Source organism: Opisthorchis viverrini (assembly GCF_000715545.1).
Source record: "Opisthorchis viverrini unplaced genomic scaffold opera_v5_33, whole genome shotgun sequence".
NCBI lineage: Eukaryota > Metazoa > Platyhelminthes > Trematoda > Opisthorchiida > Opisthorchiidae > Opisthorchis > Opisthorchis viverrini.
In genome coordinates this window covers 595318-621830 of record NW_008751689.1, presented here as the reverse complement: position 1 = coordinate 621830, position 26513 = coordinate 595318, and the positions used below count along the sequence as shown (strand labels likewise).

General features: G+C 42.7%; 2 protein-coding genes across 2 annotated transcripts in view; one reads left to right on the top strand and one right to left on the bottom strand.

Moving 5' to 3' along the window:
* Window positions 1-3425: 3425 nt before the first annotated feature.
* On the top strand, window positions 3426-10229 carry T265_02613 (hypothetical protein; the record flags this gene model as incomplete). Its single annotated transcript, XM_009166911.1, has 8 exons — window positions 3426-3720; window positions 3762-3823; window positions 3870-3955; window positions 3989-4160; window positions 4194-4321; window positions 4354-4472; window positions 4510-4623; window positions 10091-10229. The coding sequence occupies 8 exons, from the start codon at window positions 3426-3428 to the stop codon at window positions 10138-10140; spliced, it is 1026 nt and encodes a 341-aa protein (XP_009165175.1).
* Window positions 10230-15415: 5186 nt separating this feature from the next.
* T265_02612 (hypothetical protein) overlaps window positions 15416-26513 on the bottom strand; it is a gene marked incomplete at both ends in the record, with an annotated part of 96161 nt that continues 85063 nt past the window's right edge. Inside the window, 10 exons of the mRNA XM_009166910.1 lie at window positions 15416-16327; window positions 16591-16883; window positions 18730-19464; window positions 19980-20084; window positions 21461-21763; window positions 22409-22649; window positions 22921-23228; window positions 23576-23680; window positions 25116-25418; window positions 26064-26304. Coding sequence (XP_009165174.1) covers window positions 16040-16327; window positions 16591-16883; window positions 18730-19464; window positions 19980-20084; window positions 21461-21763; window positions 22409-22649; window positions 22921-23228; window positions 23576-23680; window positions 25116-25418; window positions 26064-26304 — 2922 coding nt within the window. The remainder of the gene's footprint in view (window positions 16328-16590; window positions 16884-18729; window positions 19465-19979; window positions 20085-21460; window positions 21764-22408; window positions 22650-22920; window positions 23229-23575; window positions 23681-25115; window positions 25419-26063; window positions 26305-26513) is intronic.

The window sequence follows — 26513 nt, the reverse complement described above, 5'->3', positions numbered from 1 at the left end:
CAGTTACGAGTGTGACGGACCTTCGTTGGCCGTTAGATTGGGATTTCACACAAGGTTGGAGCCTGGTTTTTATCAACCCGCATAGACCAGGCCCGGTATTTACAATAGGTGGCGGACGTAAGCGGGAGCGCTCACAGTTATGGGTATGACGGGCCATCTTTGGCAGTGAGATAAGAACACTGCACAAAGTTGAGGCCTAATAATCAGCGTCTCATATGGGCATCGGCCTAGCAGTTCCAAAAAGTAGTCCAGGTACGCGGTACCGCACAGAGTTATGAGTATGAGACCCGTCGTTAGGCATTGAATAAGATAAGTGTGCATAGTTTAGGCCTCCCATTCGTCATTTTGCATAAATACTGGCCAGGTGTTTATCATAAGTGTCAAACATAAGCGGCGATGCGTACGGTTAAGAGTACGACAGATTAGGTTGGATTAAGTTACCACACATGGACACGGAACTAGCAGTTACGATAAATAGCCAGGTAAGGTGATATCGAGAACAGCAACGAGTATGACATGCCATCAGATTAGGTTATCACGCAAAGTTGAGGCCTTATTTCTACCGGCCCACATGGATGCCGGCCTGGTGTTTCGTCTAGGTAGTAAAGATAAGTGGCATCGCGCATCGTTATCGGTGGCCACTGGATTTAGTACTGTGCGTTGGTGAAGCCTCATAATCAGCATTGCTACTAGACGTGGGCCTGCCAGTTACGATTAGTATTCGAGATGAGTGACGACACTTAGAGTCATAAGTATAAGGGGCCGTCGCTGTTCATTGGATTGGGCTGCTGTGCACAGGTGAGGCCCCGTAATCATCGTCGCACAGAGGCGCGGACTCAGCAGTACGATAAGTAGTCGAGGTGAGTGAGAGCAGCTACCGTTACCATGGTGGCCGTTTTATGGCGGTCACCACGCATAGAGCATAATGTCCATGATGGGAAGGATACCATTATGTCCGTTATTTACCTGCAGCTCTCTCATGACACCGTATTATCTACAGGCTATGCATATCCGGGGAAGGGGATCATCCACGGAGATGGCTCTCGCATCGCCGCTGCACAGTTCATGCTGTTATACTTGATGGAAATCCAGCTCCGTCGGGAACTATGTTGTGACCAGGTTCACCGAACAAGATCATCTCATTTGTTAAATCCAACGTGTAGAGCAAGAAAACCTAAGTGGCCAATCTGACAGGGTAGAATTTGCATTCGATATTCTTCACAGGTTTTTTAGTTTTAATGAACACCGAAGAGCGCCGAATTATGCTGAAGTGGAATTTCGTATTTTATCTCACGTAAACTGGTCACAAAATGTGAGTCGGTAATGGTCCGTGACCTTGAAATTTCATTCACTCAAACAAAATTCCACGGGGAACGTGTCACCGGAAGGTGCGAATAGGTCAGACTAACCGACCGTTAAGGTCACAACTTCGAAAACCCTATAGTTTAGGCGAAAATAATTTGGATGTGCTTCTAGCCAGTGCCTTGCCTTACCTACATGTGGCTAGTCATCTCACTATTACCGTTAGTGTTTTGAAGCTGCACGTAAATTGCCCAAGGTCATCCCATTCCTTCAATATTTACTGTTCAAAACGATCATGTTTAATTTAAAACACTTCTATGAGGCTAATTCCAACACGCTATGTTCCGGTTTATGCAGTCAAAACGTCCACGGCACCATCCCCATATCACTTGACTTTCACCGTCCGCGAAGTCCCGGTGACCGCACTGCCATATTACAATGAACTGATCGCGTCAATTTCGGTTCGATCGTATATGGTTTCAGCTGCGCCTGATTTTATAAATCTGATCAATTACACGAGTTAAAACAGGCACTCGTTTTGCTGCTCTGACTTCCCCATCAAGATCGTGCCGAATTTTTTGGTACTTAATATTTGGAAAAACTGTTATTGTTATTATTAACTGCCGAGCGTTTGTACATTGTACCCGATTTGCACAGATGCTAGCACTTTTCTTTCCTGGGTTTTACACCCCGCTGACAGCCCCACACCTGTGCGAATTTACGGAGTGATCAAACCAGTCGCTACCATCGGGTGGCGGATACTCGATTGCTATCCCAGATGTCGCTGGCCGAGTTAAAACTATACTATAGGCGCAGACTGCAAATATTCTGTTGCATCATAAAAAACAGAGCATCAATTCTCTTTCATGTTTTCGCGTGCTGAAGCAAGTCAAAGCCTATACCAGATGATCGCGAAAATACCCATTTAAACAAACAAGCGCCTGCAACAGGCCACCGAAATGCTAGATAGATAGATAGATAGATAGATAGATAGATAGATAGATAGATAGATAGATAGATAGATAGATAGATAGATAGATAGATAGATAGATAGATAGATAGATAGATAGATAGATAGATAGATAGATAGATAGATAGATAGATAGATAGATAGATAGATAGATAGATAGATAGATAGATAGATAGATAGATAGATAGATAGATAGATAGATAGATAGATAGATAGATAGATAGATAGATAGATAGATAGATAGATAGATAGATAGATAGATAGATAGATAGATAGATAGATAGATAGATAGATAGATAGATAGATAGATAGATAGATAGATAGATAGATAGATAGATAGATAGATAGATAGATAGATAGATAGATAGATAGATAGATAGATAGATAGATAGATAGATAGATAGATAGATAGATAGATAGATAGATAGATAGATAGATAGATAGATAGATAGATAGATAGATAGATAGATAGATAGATAGATAGATAGATAGATAGATAGATAGATAGATAGATAGATAGATAGATAGATAGATAGATAGATAGATAGATAGATAGATAGATAGATAGATAGATAGATAGATAGATAGATAGATAGATAGATAGATAGATAGATAGATAGATAGATAGATAGATAGATAGATAGATAGATAGATAGATAGATAGATAGATAGATAGATAGATAGATAGATAGATAGATAGATAGATAGATAGATAGATAGATAGATAGATAGATAGATAGATAGATAGATAGATAGATAGATAGATAGATAGATAGATAGATAGATAGATAGATAGATAGATAGATAGATAGATAGATAGATAGATAGATAGGTAGGTAGGTAGACAGATGTGGTTTATGAAATTGCTGGCACCCAAAAACACCATGCCTTCATTGAAATTGATTTTGTTTTTCACCTGATTATGAGCGTGGCGATAAAAAGTGAATTACATTAACCTCACGTTTAAACCAGACAAACATCTTCACAGAATAGAGTCGAAGATCCGAAAACCTATAAAAGTGTCTCAATGGCTCATCCGTTACTCTGTGCCAACTGGATGCCGAATACTGAATACTGAAAAAGTGTCTTGACCTTTATTTTAGGGCGGGTAGCCTGGAAATTTTCGCTGTTCCTGCGCACGGCTTCACGTCCAATGGACTGGGCGTTAAATTGGTTCGAAAGCATTTCCCAAAAGCCACTTGGTTGTCGGAAGCGAAAAAATGACATTGAACAAATCAACACTGTTAAAAAGAAGAACATAAGACATACTCCATCAACAGCAGGAATCGTTGCAGGCGCTGAACCCACCACTTTTATGAAGTATGCGGCTAGTCCAAAGTTTATAATGAATGGGAATTGGGCACCATCCCCTGAGGTGCTTGAAAGTAATATGCTTAGTGCCTACGTTGTCCAGACGAAGGAAATGAACGATTTTTTCGCCCTAATTGGTATGATTTTTTATGGACTAACTGGGATTATCCACCAAAAGAGAACGATAAGATTATAAAGGGGTTTCTAGATAGTGACAAATGTTTTAAATATGCAGATAAGGTGGGAAATTTCTAACAGCTGACGCAGTGCTCTCCAAACCATGTAGTTTATTCTTGCTTGCGTTTTCGCCTACTTCAAGAGGTGCAACTTCAAGCCAAAAGAATATAACCGAATTAATTTCTTTTGTTGCTTGTAAGTGTATTCTTCCGTGCTACAGTTTTTGAGGTACTTGGCCCATGACATGGAAGAGGATGATGAGGATCTCAAATATGAAATATTTCCATGGGCGCTGGGGAAGATGTGGAGACAGAAAATATCTTCCTTCCTTCTTCGCAAAGAAACCATCTGGGCGAGAATGAACTACCGTGCAATAGTCAGCTACATGTGCTGTAAAGAGGTATTTCTGGCCCCGTATTTTACAGGCTTGTAGTTAATGTCCATTATGCCTACTCATCCCATATGGACAAGAACCAGACTTACTCACCATGGACACGCCATTCGCACATATGCAAAACCTCGGGATTCAAATATTCCAAAGGGGCCCGATTCTTCCCCAAAGTAAGCATAGATTCTTGGACCAAATATTTCAGGCCATGTTTTGAGTGCGATATATTTTATAATCATCACTATTTGAGCACTACATACACGGACATATCAAGAGAACACAAGAACGGCTTTGAATCCACCCGAATCGGCTGCTTCAATGAAGGTTAGTGAACGACATTTAGTGATGTCACTAGTTTCAGAACTTATGTCTGAACTAATAGAATCGGAAGACGAAGCGTTCAACCCATCATCTGAAAGTATATTGAGGAATACAGGAGAAGAATCTTGGTTATCTCAGGAAACTTACCATTCAAGTATGCCTCACGGTGACAATATTTCCACCATTATCCTCACTTTTTTGATGATGTACAGTGTCTGAATATCATCAGTAATTACTCAAACACAGCCCACTCTATAATACGAAACCACAAAATGGGGTCATCCTTTCTATATTAGTATCCACAGCACATGCTTTTTTCCTTTCCGTTTCATAATCCATAATCCAGATAATGGTTAAAGCTGTCGCGTAAAGGCTAGAAATGTCTATCTTGGGGGAGCAGCCAACTTTCCAAAAGAGTTAGCTGCATAAAACCCCTTAGAGGCGCAGCTTCCTTGGAAGTGGGCTACAAATACCCCCACTAGTTCATATATGGTTGGAAAATCGACTGTGTGATCAGTGCAGTCTATCGTTTAAACTGTCTTTTAAACTATCTTTTAAACTGTAACTGTTTAAACTGTAACATGAACAATGGAGATTCCGCATCACTGAATGCCATATACTCAACACTAAAAGTGGTCGACTGAGTCAAAATACTGAGGTAAACTCGGACAACATGAGTTGTGCTTCTCAAGACGATCCAATTTTGGCTAATTAAACTAATAAGGATTTTCTTAGAGACCTAGAAAACCATCCACCGATTAAACTACTCAAAGACAATATCATAATGATGCAAGACTGTTGAAATCAACTGTTCGTCACATTTCCTGGTCTCATACTGACTAACCAGGCCTCAAATATTCACTTTGTAGTATGCAGTCTAAACCCACCTATGCTCAGATGGTTCTTTAGACTATGCCTCACCAAAGTGGCCGATCGTATGCAAATGCCGATGCTCAACAAACTAACACGGAGCGTAGTTTTGCGTTCATTTATGAACAAATTGTTTTCATCTGTTTGGAATAAAGTAATGTGATACCGAATAACAAATGTGTGAAGCAGGTTGCTAAACAAAGCCAGCAAAATATCATATAGTCTTTTCACATCATCATCAGCTGTTCCAAGTAAAGATTTCTGGCACTGAATACTATAATATCGAACAATAGTGTCCACATCATGTCGGCCACGCAGCTTCCTAATAATTTACCTGGATGTATAAATTACCAACATAGTTTCCTATCTTAGCAAAAACAACAAAATCTTTTTACCGCACCGCGATTTAAAACTCGCATAGCCTTTACACACACTAATGTTTTTAAACTGCCAGGACCGAACAGATAAACACTTAACGTTTTGTTATGGTAAACAGTATTATTTAAGATTCGACTTAAGTTTCGTCGACAAAATCTACCTTCAAATGTGATGTGAGGTAAGTGTACCACCTGGATAACTGTTTCAAAGCTCAACGGCTGTCGATGCTTTCTGCCACCCTTCTGCACACACATTCAATTTCTCCACACGTCATCATCATTCACTCAGTGGACTAGTGTTTTGGTCCGAATTAAGCCAACTCAGCTACGGATCCCTGGTTTACTAAGTTAGAAATTGTAAGCTAATCATTTATCGAAATTACAATTGTTTTCTAACACGTCATGAAAACCTTCGTGTATTTGGTCGACAAGATAGTGGCCGATATCAAGTGTCTTGGATTCCACTGGAATAATTTATTCTAAGCAACAGAATGCTTATGGTCTTTTGAGACAGAAGCAAATGTTACTGAATCAGCTACGTGATGTAGGCTGAAACTGAAACAAAACAATGAATAATTAACGCCCAAGCATCAAACATGTCAACACTTTGGAAACACCTGTAGCATCCTAGTCCTTATTCTACTGAGAACTGACCCAAAAGGAACAAAGATTGCACACTATAATTTACTAGTAATCTTATTATAAGCCACAAATTTTACTTAGCTCAAGTATTGAATATATTTTCTACTGTTCCGTGACGCTTTTGGATGTCTGCTAGCGCGTTTTTATCGGAAATCATTTCATTTCTGGTAGCCTCGTGATTCCACAAAAATCACAGGCCACTTTTATTTTCTAGAGCATTGAGGGGTTGATTTTGCTTTTTATTTACAATATGGTTGGTTAACAACAGTGACACCTTTTGTTGATATCTCTCTATAGTTAATCTGTATCACTCTCTTATGGTTTCCACCGTAATAAAAGATTACTTGTGTGCATTTTGCCAGATATTGTATCACATCCCTTCTTAATTACCATAGAGATATTGTTTACCTGTTTGCTTATACAAATAATATGGCCTCTCAAACATCCAGGCAGCAGGAGAAGGGACCGCCTATTTACTCGTTTGTGTGAATCTGTGTTAGTTTCAGCGGAAATATGGCTTCATTAACACACAAGTATTTAAACTCCGAACCTTTCCAGTAGTAGGCCACCCCACATCTTTCCTATAGAATATAATATATATTATGTTACATATAATGTTATATATGTATTATACAGTATATAGTATGTGAAGCCCTACTCTATTCTAGGCAAAACGTAGTAAGGAACCATAATCCCATATTTCTAATGAAAAACAACCACAAGTGCCTGTTTATTTATTAACAAACAGTTCACTTTATCCCTAGTGAAATTTTCACGGGGAGTAAGATGGGCGCATTGTTTGTAGTCGTCAAATTTAGGGCGGTGCTTATTGAGTGCTGTTGCAGTAAACAATGATCCTTTCAAAAGTTTTGTTCACCTAAAAAAATCCAAGTTTGCCTAATCTTTTCGCCCAAATTAACCTAATCCAAAAGTACAAGAGTAGTGTCTCCTCTATCTCCTTGATCAGCTTTGTTCTCTATATGATGAAATACAAGTTGTCTACACTTTTAGGCCTCTTGGTGAAATCTTATACAAAGCGTTGGCTTGTTGAGATTAAATTTTCAAGGCGAAGCGAACCCCATTGTTTCAGACACCACATGGATGGTAGGATTACTGGATAGACTAAGTGAATAATCTACACGGTTAGGTACGCGTATTACAACAGCGGTTGGTGCAGTGAAAATGTAATACATATAGTGATAAAGCTTGAAAGGAATGCTCATAAACCAAGCATTTAATGTAGCAGTGGAATTTTTATAAGCAATAAGTTACACTGGTACCAGGGCTAGGTTTGATAGGACATGTAAGTCCATTGAACATTTTTCAAAACTTTGACTTCAGTAGTACCGGCTGAGTTTTATTGTATCTTTGAAGAGCGGAATCTATAACCCTGCGACTTACAAGTCTCTTTTGTGTGTGAAAAAGTCCCACGTTACCTCACTGTGTGACCATGGAAGTTTCCTGTAATAAGGCTTGTTTCGTAAAAGTACTAACAGCGGTTGGTGCAGTGAAAATGTAATACATATAGTGATAAAGCTTGAAAGGAATGCTCATAAACCAAGCATTTAATGTAGCAGTGGAATTTTTATAAGCAATAAGTTACACTGGTACCAGGGCTAGGTTTGATAGGACATGTAAGTCCATTGAACATTTTTCAAAACTTTGACTTCAGTAGTACCGGCTGAGTTTTATTGTATCTTTGAAGAGCGGAATCTATAACCCTGCGACTTACTAAGTCTCTTTGTGTGTGAAAAAGTCCCACGTTACCTCACTGTGTGACCATGGAAGTTTCCTGTAATAAGGCTTGTTTCGTAAAAGTACTAAGTTGAAAGCACTAAGTTGGGGGTTGGCTTAATGCTTTTCAGAAAAGTTGGCCAACAAATGAGCCACGAATTTTGATGCCCCCGTTACATTTAACCTTTTTTGACGGAGATACTGAATACAACTATCCAGTAAGGTTTATCGAATACTTTGAGACGAGAACTAAAACCAAAAAAATCTCAATTTTCCTCATGTTTGCCGGCTCACTGAGTAAATATGGAGAGATAGACTACATCAGTGGTGGTTAGGCCTTGTAGTGAACGTGCTAAATCATATCTTGCCAAGAAGAATGCTGTTTTTTCATGCTACATTTAGAGTGATACAAGTAGATGGGTGAGAAAAAGATCACGAAAAGTCTTGGAGCTGTCAGTGCGACTTGCGTTCCAGGATGGGGTCCGTTTGACTGTCCTTGTGCATGGCCAGAGACGCCGCAAACTATGACTGGTGTCAGTGGCGTTCTTGTTTTTGGTTTTCATTAAGATTGTCTTGAGGTTTACGCTTAGGTTTGTTTGTGGTGAGTCAGCCATAAGTTTTTTTACACATCTGTTTTTATCGTCTTTTTCACAGCAACGCAGTGAAGCATTAGTGTTAAACGCTGATATTGTGCAGTTAATTACAACTACGAATGCGCACACAGCATTCCCATATTCAGGTTACTGCTTTAAGTACACAGTTATCCTTCTCCTCATCAATGAAAACCAGTATTACGATCAACTTTCTGTCATCACCGCATCCATGCTAAAGCATTCTGAGCTGTCACCTCTAATTTGTGATGCCTTTCTTACTTGGTGATAAAGGTTCTGACTGTTGGAACTCGCTTACGACTTGTGTAGGCTTTCGGATAATGAGGAAGAAAACTTAAGTGATGGCCGCAAACAAGAGTAAGCGTCTTGAACGATTGACAAGACCCTGTAAACGGTTTTTGCAGCAAAAGACACTTTTGGGTTTACTAAAGTCAACTTTCAGTAGATAGGTTCAGAAATTATACTACTTATGACAGTTTTATGTATAACGTTTTATTGTTCATACATTTTCGGCGTTTATTTTTTTATCCACACTGTAAACCAATAACTTCTTTACTCCTGTTTGGTTGCTATTTTCAAGGGCGGTAACAACTCCGTTCTGTGGTTTTTCTATAAGAGAGGACCAAATTGAGCAGCTCTTTCATAAGGAATTTTCGCCGGATCACATATGTTTAAACGAAAAACCAGGATCACTACGCAGATTTTCAGGGTACAATGACGTATCAGGAGACTGGACAATGGAAGGGTTTGAAGTAGAAGACATGTTCATAAAGGAATGAAGTTTCTACCTAAACATTTGCTTTATTCACCTGCATTGAGTTTATAACGCCGTTTTGCTGGCTTCTTATTCAATTTGAGTGCAAATTCTGAACATTTTGGAGTGTTAAGTTTATCCGTCGGTCTGGTGCGAGACCCGATTGAATCTGAGTGCCCATTAATGCTTAGCTTATTTTTAAAAAAACGAATTTCAAGACACGTGAGAAAAACTCGGATTTAAGGAGTCCAAATAAGTAGACTGGGAAGTTGTGATTTAATGCCAGGACAAAATCTGCAGACTGAACTCGAAAGATACATTTTTAGAATTATAAAGGATTGTTCTTCGAAAGAAAAAGCAAGGATTTTTGAGCCTCAAAGTGAAAGTTTTCATGAAAGATAGTTTCCATATCCTCATTGGTGGAATGAAGTCTGACATAAGATGAGGCCCGCATCCACTTATAAGTGCTCATCAAAAACCGGGTTCAAAACACTCACGCATGAGTCTACGACGACATTCACTTGAAATCTTTGGCTAATTTGGACCAATTCGGTATTGTGGAATGCGAACTGAATGCACCTGACGGTTCTGCATCCTCACTAAATGCAGTCCCATTTTTCCTCACCTTTTCAGTATCTTTATACTCCAGGAACGATGGATCATTTAACTTTGCAGAAGAATAAGTTACATTCATCGTTTTGTTATTTATTTCTAACTTTTCCACTGTTCAACAGAATTTCTCATTGTGTCAATATATTTGTTAAATAAATGTGATGGTTGAACATCCATTTTGGGAGTGTATTAGCCTTGTTATCCCGAGATAGTTTAGACAAAACGTTTTTCCGTCTGATTGCTTTTTGGTCGCGGAAGAAATAATCACAAGGAATCTGTTAGCATGTGAGACATCTTTGCTAATAATGCACTTTATCAACTGGTTCTCCTGCAACAGCTAATTAAAATTTCATGTCCACGTCGAGAAAGAAGCCTAGTTCCTCTAGTTTCATTTTTACTTCGCAAGATATGTTACGGTCCCATAAGTAAGATGGAATCACTCTTATTTACAAGGAAGGTTGAAGTTTAGCAATTCAGCTGTTTGACGGATAGTGTGAAAGTTCTACATATTGCTAGATGGACCTTGTGCACTGTATAAGTTGGGCATCCTACTGATTACATCATCCAACGGTGGCGTCGGCACACTCGTTTCACGTCCCTTGTATACCTCATTCCTTAGACAGATGCAGTAGTAGGGCAACCGATTGAAATTTTTAGGTTACAAATATTTTAGCTAAAGACTTGTCATAGGTTTAAATAACGTAGTTTCACTTGAGAAATCAAAACACGGGTGAAATCACGCCCCAAAAATGGGCTTGTTTAATTCACCATGCCTCATTGGCAGGCCCAACCGTTAGCTCAAGTAACCAAGTCGCTAAGCGCAATGATGAAAAAAGGGAATTTGACTGAAAAGTTACTTGAGCCAGTTAGTTTCTCTGAAAAACGGTTTCAGTTTGTAGATGATCTTCAACAAACCAAACTCTGTACTTATCGGTTCATTCGCCAGTTCTTTTACTTGGTTTTCTAGGAAGTCTGATTTCAGTATTTTACTAGGGGCATGGGTACCCGGAAGATGGAAGCTTCTAAAGAAATTGGTTCTTTATCAGGATACGCTGGATCGATTCCTATCAGCCATACCCTGGTTTGTGATGCCACCAGAGAAAAGCCACTACTGAGGAAGCCCAAACTACCACTCTATTAGGCGCTTGCCATCCCTTGGGAGACGCTGCGTTTTCTCCGAACAACTGTGGATATGCCTGAGCAATCTTCTGACCATTTTGAATGCAAGTCGACATTCTTTACTGTCAAAAAGCTGAATTGAGCCATATTATCTCTATGCATACTGCTGAATGTAAGGTGGGTGTAGTTGCCCGGTACCATCGAAGAACTGTATAAAACAAACAACCCGTTCCTTATAGACCGTAGAAAAAGTTCAGTCTTAGATATCGAACTTTATTTACCAGATGTCCACACTTCTTTAGGCATCAGACGGTCCCAGTAACCTTGAACAGTACCCGCAACTTGAGTGCCGGGTACATATTCCCGCTATTTATACCCAAGAAGAATGAAACGACAATGCATTGGCTCTTGGCTTTTTACATAGAGGAAGAAATCCCGAAGTCGGCCAGCCGCTTTCACGTTCTTGCTGAGCAAGACACAGGAATACCAAGTGCGAAGTAACAATTTATTCCCCCAAACTCCAGTGCGAGCTATGACGTTCATTCCAACGAGTCCAAAAACATTAGGAGGCAAGCAAGCATTTGGCTCATTCGTCAGGATATTCACACAGCATATAGCGTAGTCCATCCAGAGTTAACACAGCAGCCTTCAGACCGTTGAGGTAACCGATTTGTGGTTGCGTGTTCTGTCAAGCATATCAGATAGAGAAAAGATATGTATAGACTTTATGTAAGACGTGTTCCTATTTGATGCGTGTCCGAAAACCCTAAAATTTGAGGAAACTCAACGGGGATCGCATTTAGGAAGCACCTTCTCATAGTATCACCCCACAAATCGCCTTTTTTTAATCACCACGGATCACCTACGAATATCCTGACAAAAACGTGGATGCAGGTGACTTCTGTTAGGCAAACTCATAGAGATTCCTGGAAAGGATAGCTCTCCTTGATGCACAGACTGTCAGTTCGAGCAGGAGGTTTTGTCGATAATCAAACCGCTGTGATAGTGAAGTTATGGTTTACTAAAGCGCTCGCTTGTAGTTGGTAGGCACGTGGTTGCCGGATTTGTAGGATACTCATGAGCAGAGCAACATTTTACCAGTACGTTTGCTTCATGGCCCAAATGAAGACCTACTCACGACTACTCACGTGGATGTGGTCTCAGGTGGATAACTGTATTCATAAGAAGGTTCAGCTTCCAATGTGCACACTAACGCAAAAGCCTCATTCAAGGTGATGTCTCAAACAAAGACAGACTTTGTGATATCGAGCGAAAACGGACCCAACAGTATCATTACCAAGCTCCTTGGTGGTAGCTTAGCTCAGGAGTAAGAATAACTTGGTGAGCGCTCAATCTATTAACTCCATAGGTTTTTTTTAGGTGTAAGTCACTGGCGATTCCGGGTAATGATGAAACAGCTGTACAGCGCTTCTCGATTTTTCAGCATGGACCGGCTTCACCTGCGATAAAACATCTCCGTTAAAAATTCAAAGTCTCTCACACTACCAACTATTTATAAGCAGCTCAGAGGAAGGGTAATTCATCCGGCGGATACCTCCATCATTCCTGAGGCTAGAAGGTTGCTTCCTTTCAGAGGGGTTTGGTAAACAATCGGTGGATTTATTGCTAGGCAACGTTTCGCTTCTGACACAAAAGCTTCGTCAGGCCAAGTGAGTAAGCAAGTAGGTTGATTGACTTTTAAGGCAGTCAGGGAACCAGACAATTTATTCCCCCAAACTCCAGTGCGAGCTATGACGTTCATTCCAACGAGTCCAAAAACATTAGGAGGCAAGCAAGCATTTGGCTCATTCGTCAGGATATTCACACAGCATATAGCGTAGTCCATCCAGAGTTAACACAGCAGCCTTCAGACCGTTGAGGTAACCGATTTGTGGTTGCGTGTTCTGTCAAGCATATCAGATAGAGAAAAGATATGTATAGACTTTATGTAAGACGTGTTCCTATTTGATGCGTGTCCGAAAACCCTAAAATTTGAGGAAACTCAACGGGGATCGCATTTAGGAAGCACCTTCTCATAGTATCACCCCACAAATCGCCTTTTTTTAATCACCACGGATCACCTACGAATATCCTGACAAAAACGTGGATGCAGGTGACTTCTGTTAGGCAAACTCATAGAGATTCCTGGAAAGGATAGCTCTCCTTGATGCACAGACTGTCAGTTCGAGCAGGAGGTTTTGTCGATAATCAAACCGCTGTGATAGTGAAGTTATGGTTTACTAAAGCGCTCGCTTGTAGTTGGTAGGCACGTGGTTGCCGGATTTGTAGGATACTCATGAGCAGAGCAACATTTTACCAGTACGTTTGCTTCATGGCCCAAATGAAGACCTACTCACGACTACTCACGTGGATGTGGTCTCAGGTGGATAACTGTATTCATAAGAAGGTTCAGCTTCCAATGTGCACACTAACGCAAAAGCCTCATTCAAGGTGATGTCTCAAACAAAGACAGACTTTGTGATATCGAGCGAAAACGGACCCAACAGTATCATTACCAAGCTCCTTGGTGGTAGCTTAGCTCAGGAGTAAGAATAACTTGGTGAGCGCTCAATCTATTAACTCCATAGGTTTTTTTTAGGTGTAAGTCACTGGCGATTCCGGGTAATGATGAAACAGCTGTACAGCGCTTCTCGATTTTTCAGCATGGACCGGCTTCACCTGCGATAAAACATCTCCGTTAAAAATTCAAAGTCTCTCACACTACCAACTATTTATAAGCAGCTCAGAGGAAGGGTAATTCATCCGGCGGATACCTCCATCATTCCTGAGGCTAGAAGGTTGCTTCCTTTCAGAGGGGTTTGGTAAACAATCGGTGGATTTATTGCTAGGCAACGTTTCGCTTCTGACACAAAAGCTTCGTCAGGCCAAGTGAGTAAGCAAGTAGGTTGATTGACTTTTAAGGCAGTCAGGGAACCAGTCCGTGTGATTCCTTATGACTAGTGACTTGATCAGTGCTGGGTGTTCAGTCAGATGTTCCTGTTTGTTGATTAGTGAGGATGACTAAGATTTCCAATTGATAGAAGGTTGCTAGTTCACTTCTTGGGAAGTTTGGTTATTGATGTCGCCTTTATTGTCAGAGGTGATTTTTTTTACAAAGATAGCGATGGTGTGTCCAGTGTGAAGCTGGCTCCATTGAGAGTGATATCAGTGCTAAATCCAAGTGAATGACGTTTCAAGAGTTTTATCAGAACAGAATCAATACTGTAATTATAATAAAAATGAGATGTATCCAATCTCAAAAACAGCTTGCCGTCTATAGTATCCTAAATTCGGAAATATTCAGCTCGATGGCCGAGCGTTGGTGGTTCGAAGTGAAACGCGCCGAACTCTTTGGTGTCCTGATATATCTATGGTCATAAACTCAGCTTCGTTGCTCACAAATTAAGTGAGGTGGGGGGGGGGAAGCCGAATGGCCTCAAGGCATTTCCCTGGCATTGTGTAAGCTTGTGCTACGTATCTCAAAAATGTGGGGATCATCCCTTGTTCAACTGAAGTCACCAACAAAGAACGAAAATGAGCGTACAAGAAGCATTAGTGGTACACCCAGTCTAAGTGACCAAGATCACAGTAGTATCAGAGGGCAGTTTCTTCCCGTTGTCCTTGTCCACGCTAGAGCTACGCAGCCTAGCCGATGTGGCGAACAGTGCCATATTAAGAAACTGGGGAACAAGAGTTTCAAAAGAAGACAGTGAATTTCGAGGGCCATTTGGTTACTCTTGTTACCCCACACACCGAACGGAGCGCTTGAGCCATCTTAATCGACATAATAACCAAGAAAAGCATCTCGACCGCACCCTCAGCGACTATGCCTCCAACCCACATCCCCCAGATGATTGTAGAGGGACGCAGCTGTGCCTTAGACCTGCAGTGGGCCTGCATGGTCAAGAAGAGTAACAGATTTCTAAACGAATCCCCGTGCTTGTAAGCCAACCGGGGCGAGTTCTCGAAACTGTGTTTCACAGCTGAGATGGGTCACACGGATCACCCACTTTAGATCTTTATGACAGAGCCTTGTAGCCGCTTTCCAAAAACTTCGGGGTTTCTGAACTCGGTAACTAACACCGTGAATTGATTTTAAACCGTGCATCAACCTTGGAACTATCTTTGACTAGGAACACCTGTTGTGATGTTCGTCGCGCGATGGAACCTACTACGCAATCTAACCGTACAGGATAGTGTTTTATTTCTGGTACTTAAGAACAGAAAGCGGAATATTTTGACTTTGTAACACGTACATTGCATTTTATCTCACACTGTAACCATGAATAAAAAGATGCTTCCGATAGATAACACTGTTTGTTATAGCATATAGCGGTTTCGAGGTTTGACAGTGCCCATGAAGACGTACATATTAGGGCGACATAAATCACAACAAGAACAGGGTCGAACACATTAACACAATGTAGACAGATAATCAGAAATGCAAGATAAAGAAATAGACGAGAATCAGAACCTGTTTTATGGAGAAATGCTAAAGAGAATACCAGCGCACATCCCTTTTTCGCAAAGTGGTCCAGCCAAGGGTTCACGTAAACCAACTTGTCCGGATAAGTCACAAAATCGAATTCATACGGTCCTTGGAAACATCATAAACTACCGATGGTCCGTTGCCTGTGAAAAGGATTGCGTTTTATCGTGCTACAATAAGGGTTTGCATCTGAATGTATTTGTGAAGCAAGAAAGTAATTCACATTAAGCATCTTGTTCTTAACAGTACCGTACAAAATTCTTTTTTTGTGTGTGTGGAAATTCCTAGGCCAATAGAATGTTTGTTACCAGAGGGAGGGAAAAGAGAAATGGGACTCTTTTGCTTTTAACACCGTCATAGTGTCAAACAAAAAACGATTGGAAGCGTCGTTTCAAGCAGACCCGACAACGACTGATCTCGCGAAGGACAGTAGTGTCATCTGGTTGGCGTTCGCTGATGTATTTCCCCGTTGGCTGCTGGAATTCAGTCCCATTGGACACGTGACGCAAGTAGTAGGCTTTTGCATCGGACCAGTAATGGCACAAGCTCATTCCGTTGTTGCATTCAAGAAGTGGTGAATAGCGGAAGTACTCGAGACAACTGCCAGGAGAAGATAATTGTTGCCCGCCTCCGGTGCTTCCAGCCGAGTGCTGCAAGGAAACCAAGGCGCTGATGAGCATCATTAGGGTATTTAAAACGGGCGAGATAAACATCCTCTCCCGGTCGTTTTTTTGAAAACATTGAAGATGTTCTAGTGAAAAACATCTATCCCATCTCCTGTATCAGCTGTCTCCAAGAGAACCCACTCTGTAATCTTACTAAATGCCCTTAAGCTCAAAACTTGATTTGTAAACCAAGTTGGTCCTCATGCAATCTATCATCCGCTGAAAAGGACTGTTTCAATCAGACGTACCATGACAAAACTGTAACCGTTCCAAAGTTCAGTCCATCCATTCGGGCAGTAGACCTCCTGGAGCTGATTGGCCTGGGCATGGAAGGCATAAGGCTGCGTGGGAGCCTCACAAATAACGCATCGTGCAACCCGTCTTCGTACCTCGCTCACATCTAAGGGCATCATGGGGAGTGGTTCGGTAGTGGCCAACCAATAAGATCGATCGGCCCGTACACCCAGATGACAGCTACCATCCCGAAGGCATTGGAAGAATGGCATGATGCTGAACATGCTCAAACAGGAACTGTGGGATCCTTTAACAGAAGAGTAAAAGTGAAGTCAATTAGGCTGGTTATCACAGAGGAGATTCAGATGGGAATCATTCGTGCAAACAAGCAGTAAAACGACCAATCTTCACAGGTCTAGTAGTATTCACGCTGGTGCCAAGCAGAAGTCTTCTTGGTATGCTGATACAGTAAGTTTATTCTAATGAAACCTGTTCCCAGACAAATCTAGGGACTGAACTGGATAAAGTTGTGCTAATTAGGACTGGAATTTTTGGGACGTATCTGGGTATAATTGTTTACAGTAGCTAAATTCAGCCAAGACGGAAACCATAGAAATAAAGGTGCAGAATGAAGTGGCCTGTAATACCGATCCCTGTCTGTGCGGATGGCTGGGAAGAGCTGTAACCATTGTAAGATTTTGCACTGACAGAGACTACGAAACAAGCAACAGCAAGCAGGAGTACAAAATGACACCAGAGACCGATGTGCTTATGATTCGTATCAAATTGGCGCACTGCCTTGCTGGAAAGGTGGAATACTTAGTGCAGATCTTTTTGTGGTCTGTCAGAATTTGTGATAGTTAATCACAAATCCCGTTTGCGATATTCCTAGCGTTCACTATGCTGCCAACCTTTTTTCCAGAGTAAGCAACTGTGTTTGCAGTTTGTTCACAATCACTTGTGTGTGACTAACCGTCGTTAACTGGATCAATAACACAGATGGTCCTGATGAGTAAACTACTGGTGGCTGGTTTGTTCTCTGAGCTCGGTAATCTGATCGCCCCAATACCAAAGTGACATCACCAGTGCGTTGTTAGGGGGCTCAGTGAAGCGTAGCGATGGTCCTACCAATGAATAACTTCTCAATTTTGTTGGCCCGTCATCTCCTACCGGTAGCACAAATGAATTTGACCGATGAACACTGAGGGACAATATGTATAGTACCAGAATGAACGGTCTCGAGTTTCTTGAAAGAAGAATCATTCCACCAAACACAGGAAATATTCCTATTGACACTTGTTGCCTGAATACCAGTGTTTCTTCGTTTACGTTTCTCCGTGACTAGATGAAATACAATCGAACTACCCAGGTGTGAGCAAATCGACAATCTGCACTGTCTATACTCAATTCAAATTTTAGGACTGAGTTATTTATATTTTCTTCTGGAAATGTGCACATTAAGTAGGGGAATTTCGATAGATCTTGGTTGCAAACTAAACAGAATGCACTAGCCCCTCGTGTATAACTACTGTGATCTTATCGGCGGATTACACACATCATCTACATGAGGGCAGCAACAGAAAGTCTGGTTACAAAGCAAAGGAACGTAGGGTCCACACGGTTCCCTGATGATTCGTTATTCAGACTTTATTTTAAGTTTCCAAAATAACCACGGTATGGACAATTGAGCATTGTTGAAAGTAGGCTGCCAAGGCAGCAAACGGAAGCCTTTTACGCTTACAGCGTGTCGACAAACTTCAAACCAGGAGTGAAACCCCCAGTTAGCCAGGCATCAGATGAGCATAACGAGCTGTTCGTACACGAAAACGCAGTTTTCAAGATGATAATCTCAGCTACGAATTGCTGAAACGCGTTTGATTTGTCTCAAATCATAGCCAGTCAACTGGTACACATTAGTGCAGTCTACACGTCATGTATTTACGGTAGCTGTGCTTCACCATTCTGTTTCAGGATTAAACTACTTATGAGGACTCAGTGTTTGAAGCCACTTGTAGCGCGATGGTACATGGGAGGTAAAATGAAACGAAATGGTTCAGAAACACACTTAACTTCTCAGCATGTTCACTGGTAAGAGCGAAAAGTTATGAGACACATCTAAGGTGTCGAAATCAATGTTCGGAACTGGTACTCACCAAGATCCATTGTCACCCGTTCGCCATTTCCGTTAGCCATGACGAAACTGTACCCCTCCCCAATCTTGTTCGAGCCTGGTGGACAAACCAGCTCCGCGTCAGGGTTTTGGAAATGACGAGTGAATAAGTACGTCGACATCAGCGCCTGCCCTGGACGTCCAGCAAGCCCGGGTGGACCAGGAGGCCCACGGTCTCCAGGATAACCACGAGCTCCAATATCACCTGGAAGGCCTTTGATGCCTGGATCTCCTTTATCACCTATCATTCCAGGATCTCTACCCTGAGGTCCGGGCAATCCCATTTCACCTTTTATACCTTTTGGGCCTCGACCGCCTGCCAATCCGATACTTCCTTTTTGACCAGGTTGGCCTTTGTCGCCTCGTTCTCCCTTTCTTCCCGGTTGGCCGACAACAGTTTTACCCGGCTCGCCAGCAGGTCCGGTTGGTCCCATTTCTCCTTTCATGCCACGATCTCCTTCCATTCCAGGTGGGCCTGGCCAACCTTGGTCGCCCTTTTCACCTTTCAATCCAGGAGGACCAGGTTCTCCAAGTCTTCCAGGGTCACCAGGTTCGCCCACTTGTCCATCTTCACCGGCTGGACCCATTGGACCTGGATCACCCGGCATACCTCTTACACCTTTGTCTCCCGGGGGACCTGGTGGTCCTGGTTGACCCTTGGCTCCAGGGACGGCAATATCTCCGGGATCTCCAGGTTCTCCTTGTGTACCCTTTGGTCCTAATGCACAACGGATACAGACGATATAGCATACATTTGACGGGAGCATCTATGTGCTAAACTGTGATTACCGGGGAAACGACCATGAAGAATCTATTAGAAACCTTGTCAAATCCCGTGTCAAATGCACCAGGCACCAGGTGCACCGGGCCCCTAATGGATGTGCATACAGCCCAGTGTTAAGCTGAAAACGCAGATTGATTCCCACAGTTCAAAGCTTGGGATGTGGAATCTTGACTCTAAAGAGGATTTAGCTAAAGTGGAAAACCTACAGTACAGGACCAAACAAGTATATATATATATATATCAGGTATATGTTTATATGTGTATGTACATAAATATGCATATATATGTACCCCTAACACTGATTCAAGCCATATTGGTAAGCCGATAAACATTGCGCAAGTATATGGACAACCAATACTGCCCCATTCAATCAATACTGCCCCGTTCCCCTGCTATACCGTGAAAAAAAAAACAAGGCTGCTTGGCTTTGTTTTCAAAGTACCATTTACCTGGAAATCCCCTTGGACCCATATCTCCCCGTTCGCCTTTGGCTCCCGGCAGACCACGACCTGGAGGACCGGGTGGGCCGATTTTTCCAGGTTTTCCAGCAATACCTGAAGAGTAAAAGTATTTTATAGTAGTCATAACGGTCCAGCATATCTCATAATTTTTCCTAGAAAACGTCTAACAATCGGGAAGACATTTTACGTTATTATTCTACACCACTAGCCCCAGTAACTTGTTATGGTAAAGTAAGCACCATTCTGTGAGCACACTGAGAGCGCAACGGCTGACAACGTCTGACAACGTCTTCTAGGTACTCGTTTAGTATTTATTGTTGACCTATTAAACTGTACAAATGTAGCCAAAACGTTACGCCAGTCTCACGATTCGCATCAGTGCACGGTGGTTGTTGATGAATCTACGTGATCTGGTCGTTTTTTGACTTCCTCTTGTGGGCGATCAGACTATACTACTTGGATTAAACGATGAGAATATGAATCACCTGGTCTGTGGTCATACAGATGTGTCACAGTGAACCACAGCAAACACTGGCACTCCAATGCAAACGCACGACATTACCACAGGACTATACTATCTGGTACGTCATTAAGCTAGAGAATGTTTAAAAAACGATGTTTCGTGCTCCAAAGCTCCCCACAGATTAAGTAACTTTACTCGAATGGGGGTGAGATAGCTCAGTCTCTAGAGCGCGAACCCGGCCTCTGCCTCTCGACTTCCCCTGTCTAGGCTTGGGCAACCTGACAGTATTCTGACTCTCTTGCTTCCTTTTGGTGGAATGGCCGATAGGCACCGAACCTTACTCAACCACCGCTAACGAATACTTCCAAGAGCGGTGAAACGGGTCCTTCATGTAAGATGTCCAGGATATCTTCATCCGACTGCTCGGCGGAATTTTAATGACTGGACCGTAACCATAAAATGTCTCGACACAAATCTAAAGGTGTTTTGCATCCGAGTAACGTAAGCTTGTGCGAAGCCCGAGGCGAAGTACCTCACTCAGGGCACCTCGAACTGATATGGAGCTATTCTCATTTTTTATTCAATGAGAATCACTTGGGGACATTTAGGCACGTTATCACTTTAGGCGGGTACCGACTAGGTTTATCGGAAAACAGCTGAATTGAGTGTATCCACCCTGACAGAAGACATTATGCAGAATCCCATTTGCGTCGGCCACAGTGCAGTTTGCCTCATAAACCTGCTTCACGCATGAATCCAAGTTTACATCATAACTAGCAACCTTGATTACTGAGTTGATTGGATTAAAGTGCCCGTAGAACCTGAGGTGCTGCCTTCAAGAGCGACCATCTTTTGAAGAGCAAAAGACAGCCATTGTGAAGGAAGGTTTTTGAAACAGAAGGTAAAACAACCGGCTGCACTTGGAGAAAGTCTTAACCATTGAAAACAAAGTTCCAGCTTCTGGCTACAAAGTGAACGCCATAACTCAAAGATATAAACAACGCACCTGTGAGTCCTTTCTCACCAAGAGGTCCAGGCAGTCCTGGCAAACCTGGATCTCCGACCTGACTTTCCAAAGGAGGCAGACATTCACCCGGGGGACCTTCATAACCTTTCATTCCCATTGGTCCCGGTGGTCCCATGTCACCGGCCATACCAGGATAACCGGGTTCACCACTCTCCCCAATCCGACCTGGAAAACCTTGCGGCCCCGGATCTCCGGGTTCGCCAACATCTCCAGGAGCTCCTTGTTCTCCACGTTCACCGAATGGCCCGACGGCTCCTTTGGGACCCTGTGGTCCGGGGGTACCTAAACGAAGAGATATTTTAATGGTTATCATTCAACGCATAGTATAATTTTCGATGCAAATGTGTTTTCAAATCTTTTAACCCTGTACAAGTGGACGGTAAAATTAATCTCAAGAGGATGTGGAATGCTAAATCCAGACATTCAGTGGGGAATTGCTAGTAAAAGCTGCCAGCTCAGAACAAATGGAAGGATACTGCGTCCCAGCTGTACTCTAGCGGAAAATAAGACAACTGTGGTCATTCGTGGTCTCGTGGTCATACTTAACGATGAATTCGCTCCGAACAAAATATTTACGATGGCTCCTTAAGAACAACTCGAATAATTTTTGCCCTTTGACGTTTTGGGATGTCTTCTGGGTCGTAAGCTCTCAACCATTACTTTCAGTTGAAGTAAATCCACTTTCAGTGGGTACAATAATGGTTAGACTTGCTGCAGTGTTTGTTCAATTTGAGAATCGAGTGAATATTACTTTAAATGAAAAATTACGGTCTCATCACGTCCCCAAAACTTTGATAAATTTCACACAACAGAACAAACAGCAACGTAGTTGAGTTACAATCGTTTCCTAGCCCTTAAACACAAAGCACTTTATCCAAGTCCTCCTTGACACACTGATGTGTTGCAAAAAAATTAAAACGGACTCACCCATTGGTCCTGGCTCTCCCTTGTCTCCTCGTTCACCAGGCGGTCCTCGTTCTCCATTCTCACCTGGTTCACCAGGAACTCCGTGCACAGGTAGGCCTGGATCACCCGGATCCCCTTTGATACCCGGCCATCCTTTCTCCCCTGAGTAGCCTTTTGGTCCCATAACTCCTGGAGGACCGGGAAGACCAGGCTTTCCTGGTCGACCTGGGGCACCTGGAATTCCTGCGTCTCCCATGATCCCCTGTTGAAATATGGTATCAAACATAAATAATACATTAATTTTTATCAAGTAGTTTTACTTACAGAATACTATCAAAGACAAATTGAGAAACATTCACATTGATATCGATGTTCGGGTGTTGATATCTTTCTGGACACCTTGTCCCCGAAAAGTACTCCCATCACTTAGACGCAGGACTTCCCAAACAGCACGCTCTTGTCTATGAATCATTTTGCCAAATTTCTACAGGAGAACCCTGCTTTTGAAGGTAACCTACAAAATATCCACTCACTTTTTGTCCGGGAAGGCCGGCTGGACCGCGTTCTCCCGGTGGACCGGGCCGACCAGGTTCACCCGGCTCACCGGGTAAGCCTTTTTCTCCCTGATCGCCAGGGTCACCAATATCACCAGGCGGAGCACCAACAGATTCGCCGGGTTCACCCTTTTGTCCACGTTCGCCTGGAAAACCAGCAGCGCCCTTTTCTCCAACGTCCCCAGCAGGACCCGGGTCGCCGCGTTCGCCCTTCTGACCGTCAGCTGCGTAACCAGGTTGTCCAGGATCACCTTTTTCTCCTTGAATACCATCTTCTCCTGGTTCTCCTAAATACGTATGAATGTAAATGAATTACATCAGTGTACTTGTGCTCGCAGACGATTATCGCATGCCAAATCTACCTAGCAGGTGGTTTTTGTCTAGTGCAATCACTGCTTTTCCATTTTTCGTGGTGCATTTGCACAGTTTCCAATATATTTATATGTGTATGTACATAAATATGCATATATATGTACCCCTAACACTGATTCAAGCCATATTGGTAAGCCGATAAACATTGCGCAAGTATATGGACAACCAATACTGCCCCATTCAATCAATACTGCCCCGTTCCCCTGCTATACCGTGAAAAAAAAACAAGGCTGCTTGGCTTTGTTTTCAAAGTACCATTTACCTGGAAATCCCCTTGGACCCATATCTCCCCGTTCGCCTTTGGCTCCCGGCAGACCACGACCTGGAGGACCGGGTGGGCCGATTTTTCCAGGTTTTCCAGCAATACCTGAAGAGTAAAAGTATTTTATAGTAGTCATAACGGTCCAGCATATCTCATAATTTTTCCTAGAAAACGTCTAACAATCGGGAAGACATTTTACGTTATTATTCTACACCACTAGCCCCAGTAACTTGTTATGGTAAAGTAAGCACCATTCTGTGAGCACACTGAGAGCGCAACGGCTGACAACGTCTGACAACGTCTTCTAGGTACTCGTTTAGTATTTATTGTTGACCTATTAAACTGTACAAATGTAGCCAAAACGTTACGCCAGTCTCACGATTCGCATCAGTGCACGGTGGTTGTTGATGAATCTACGTGATCTGGTCGTTTTTTGACTTCCTCTTGTGGGCGATCAGACTATACTACTTGGATTAAACGATGAGAATATGAATCACCTGGTCTGTGGTCATACAGATGTGTCACAGTGAACCACAGCAAACACTGGCACTCCAATGCAAACGCACGACATTACCACAGGACTATACTATCTGGTACGTCATTAAGCTAGAGAATGTTTAAAAAACGATGTTTCGTGCTCCAAAGCTCCCCACAGATTAAGTAACTTTACTCGAATGGGGGTGAGATAGCTCAGTCTCTAGAGCGCGAACCCGGCCTCTGCCTCTCGACTTCCCCTGTCTAGGCTTGGCAACCTGACTAGAGCGCGAACCCGGCCTCTGCCTCTCGACTTCCCCTGTCTAGGCTTGGGCAACCTGACAGTATTCTGACTCTCTTGCTTCCTTTTGGTGGAATGGCCGATAGGCACCGAACCTTACTCAACCACCGCTAACGAATACTTCCAAGAGCGGTGAAACGGGTCCTTCATGTAAGATGTCCAGGATATCTTCATCCGACTGCTCGGCGGAATTTTAATGACTGGACCGTAACCATAAAATGTCTCGACACAAATCTAAAGGTGTTTTGCATCCGAGTAACGTAAGCTTGTGCGAAGCCCGAGGCGAAGTACCTCACTCAGGGCACCTCGAACTGATATGGAGCTATTCTCATTTTTTATTCAATGAGAATCACTTGGGGACATTTAGGCACGTTATCACTTTAGGCGGGTACCGACTAGGTTTATCGGAAAACAGCTGAATTGAGTGTATCCACCCTGACAGAAGACATTATGCAGAATCCCATTTGCGTCGGCCACAGTGCAGTTTGCCTCATAAACCTGCTTCACGCATGAATCCAAGTTTACATCATAACTAGCAACCTTGATTACTGAGTTGATTGGATTAAAGTGCCCGTAGAACCTGAGGTGCTGCCTTCAAGAGCGACCATCTTTTGAAGAGCAAAAGACAGCCATTGTGAAGGAAGGTTTTTGAAACAGAAGGTAAAACAACCGGCTGCACTTGGAGAAAGTCTTAACCATTGAAAACAAAGTTCCAGCTTCTGGCTACAAAGTGAACGCCATAACTCAAAGATATAAACAACGCACCTGTGAGTCCTTTCTCACCAAGAGGTCCAGGCAGTCCTGGCAAACCTGGATCTCCGACCTGACTTTCCAAAGGAGGCAGACATTCACCCGGGGGACCTTCATAACCTTTCATTCCCATTGGTCCCGGTGGTCCCATGTCACCGGCCATACCAGGATAACCGGGTTCACCACTCTCCCCAATCCGACCTGGAAAACCTTGCGGCCCCGGATCTCCGGGTTCGCCAACATCTCCAGGAGCTCCTTGTTCTCCACGTTCACCGAATGGCCCGACGGCTCCTTTGGGACCCTGTGGTCCGGGGGTACCTAAACGAAGAGATATTTTAATGGTTATCATTCAACGCATAGTATAATTTTCGATGCAAATGTGTTTTCAAATCTTTTAACCCTGTACAAGTGGACGGTAAAATTAATCTCAAGAGGATGTGGAATGCTAAATCCAGACATTCAGTGGGGAATTGCTAGTAAAAGCTGCCAGCTCAGAACAAATGGAAGGATACTGCGTCCCAGCTGTACTCTAGCGGAAAATAAGACAACTGTGGTCATTCGTGGTCTCGTGGTCATACTTAACGATGAATTCGCTCCGAACAAAATATTTACGATGGCTCCTTAAGAACAACTCGAATAATTTTTGCCCTTTGACGTTTTGGGATGTCTTCTGGGTCGTAAGCTCTCAACCATTACTTTCAGTTGAAGTAAATCCACTTTCAGTGGGTACAATAATGGTTAGACTTGCTGCAGTGTTTGTTCAATTTGAGAATCGAGTGAATATTACTTTAAATGAAAAATTACGGTCTCATCACGTCCCCAAAACTTTGATAAATTTCACACAACAGAACAAACAGCAACGTAGTTGAGTTACAATCGTTTCCTAGCCCTTAAACACAAAGCACTTTATCCAAGTCCTCCTTGACACACTGATGTGTTGCAAAAAAATTAAAACGGACTCACCCATTGGTCCTGGCTCTCCCTTGTCTCCTCGTTCACCAGGCGGTCCTCGTTCTCCATTCTCACCTGGTTCACCAGGAACTCCGTGCACAGGTAGGCCTGGATCACCCGGATCCCCTTTGATACCCGGCCATCCTTTCTCCCCTGAGTAGCCTTTTGGTCCCATAACTCCTGGAGGACCGGGAAGACCAGGCTTTCCTGGTCGACCTGGGGCACCTGGAATTCCTGCGTCTCCCATGATCCCCTGTTGAAATATGGTATCAAACATAAATAATACATTAATTTTTATCAAGTAGTTTTACTTACAGAATACTATCAAAGACAAATTGAGAAACATTCACATTGATATCGATGTTCGGGTGTTGATATCTTTCTGGACACCTTGTCCCCGAAAAGTACTCCCATCACTTAGACGCAGGACTTCCCAAACAGCACGCTCTTGTCTATGAATCA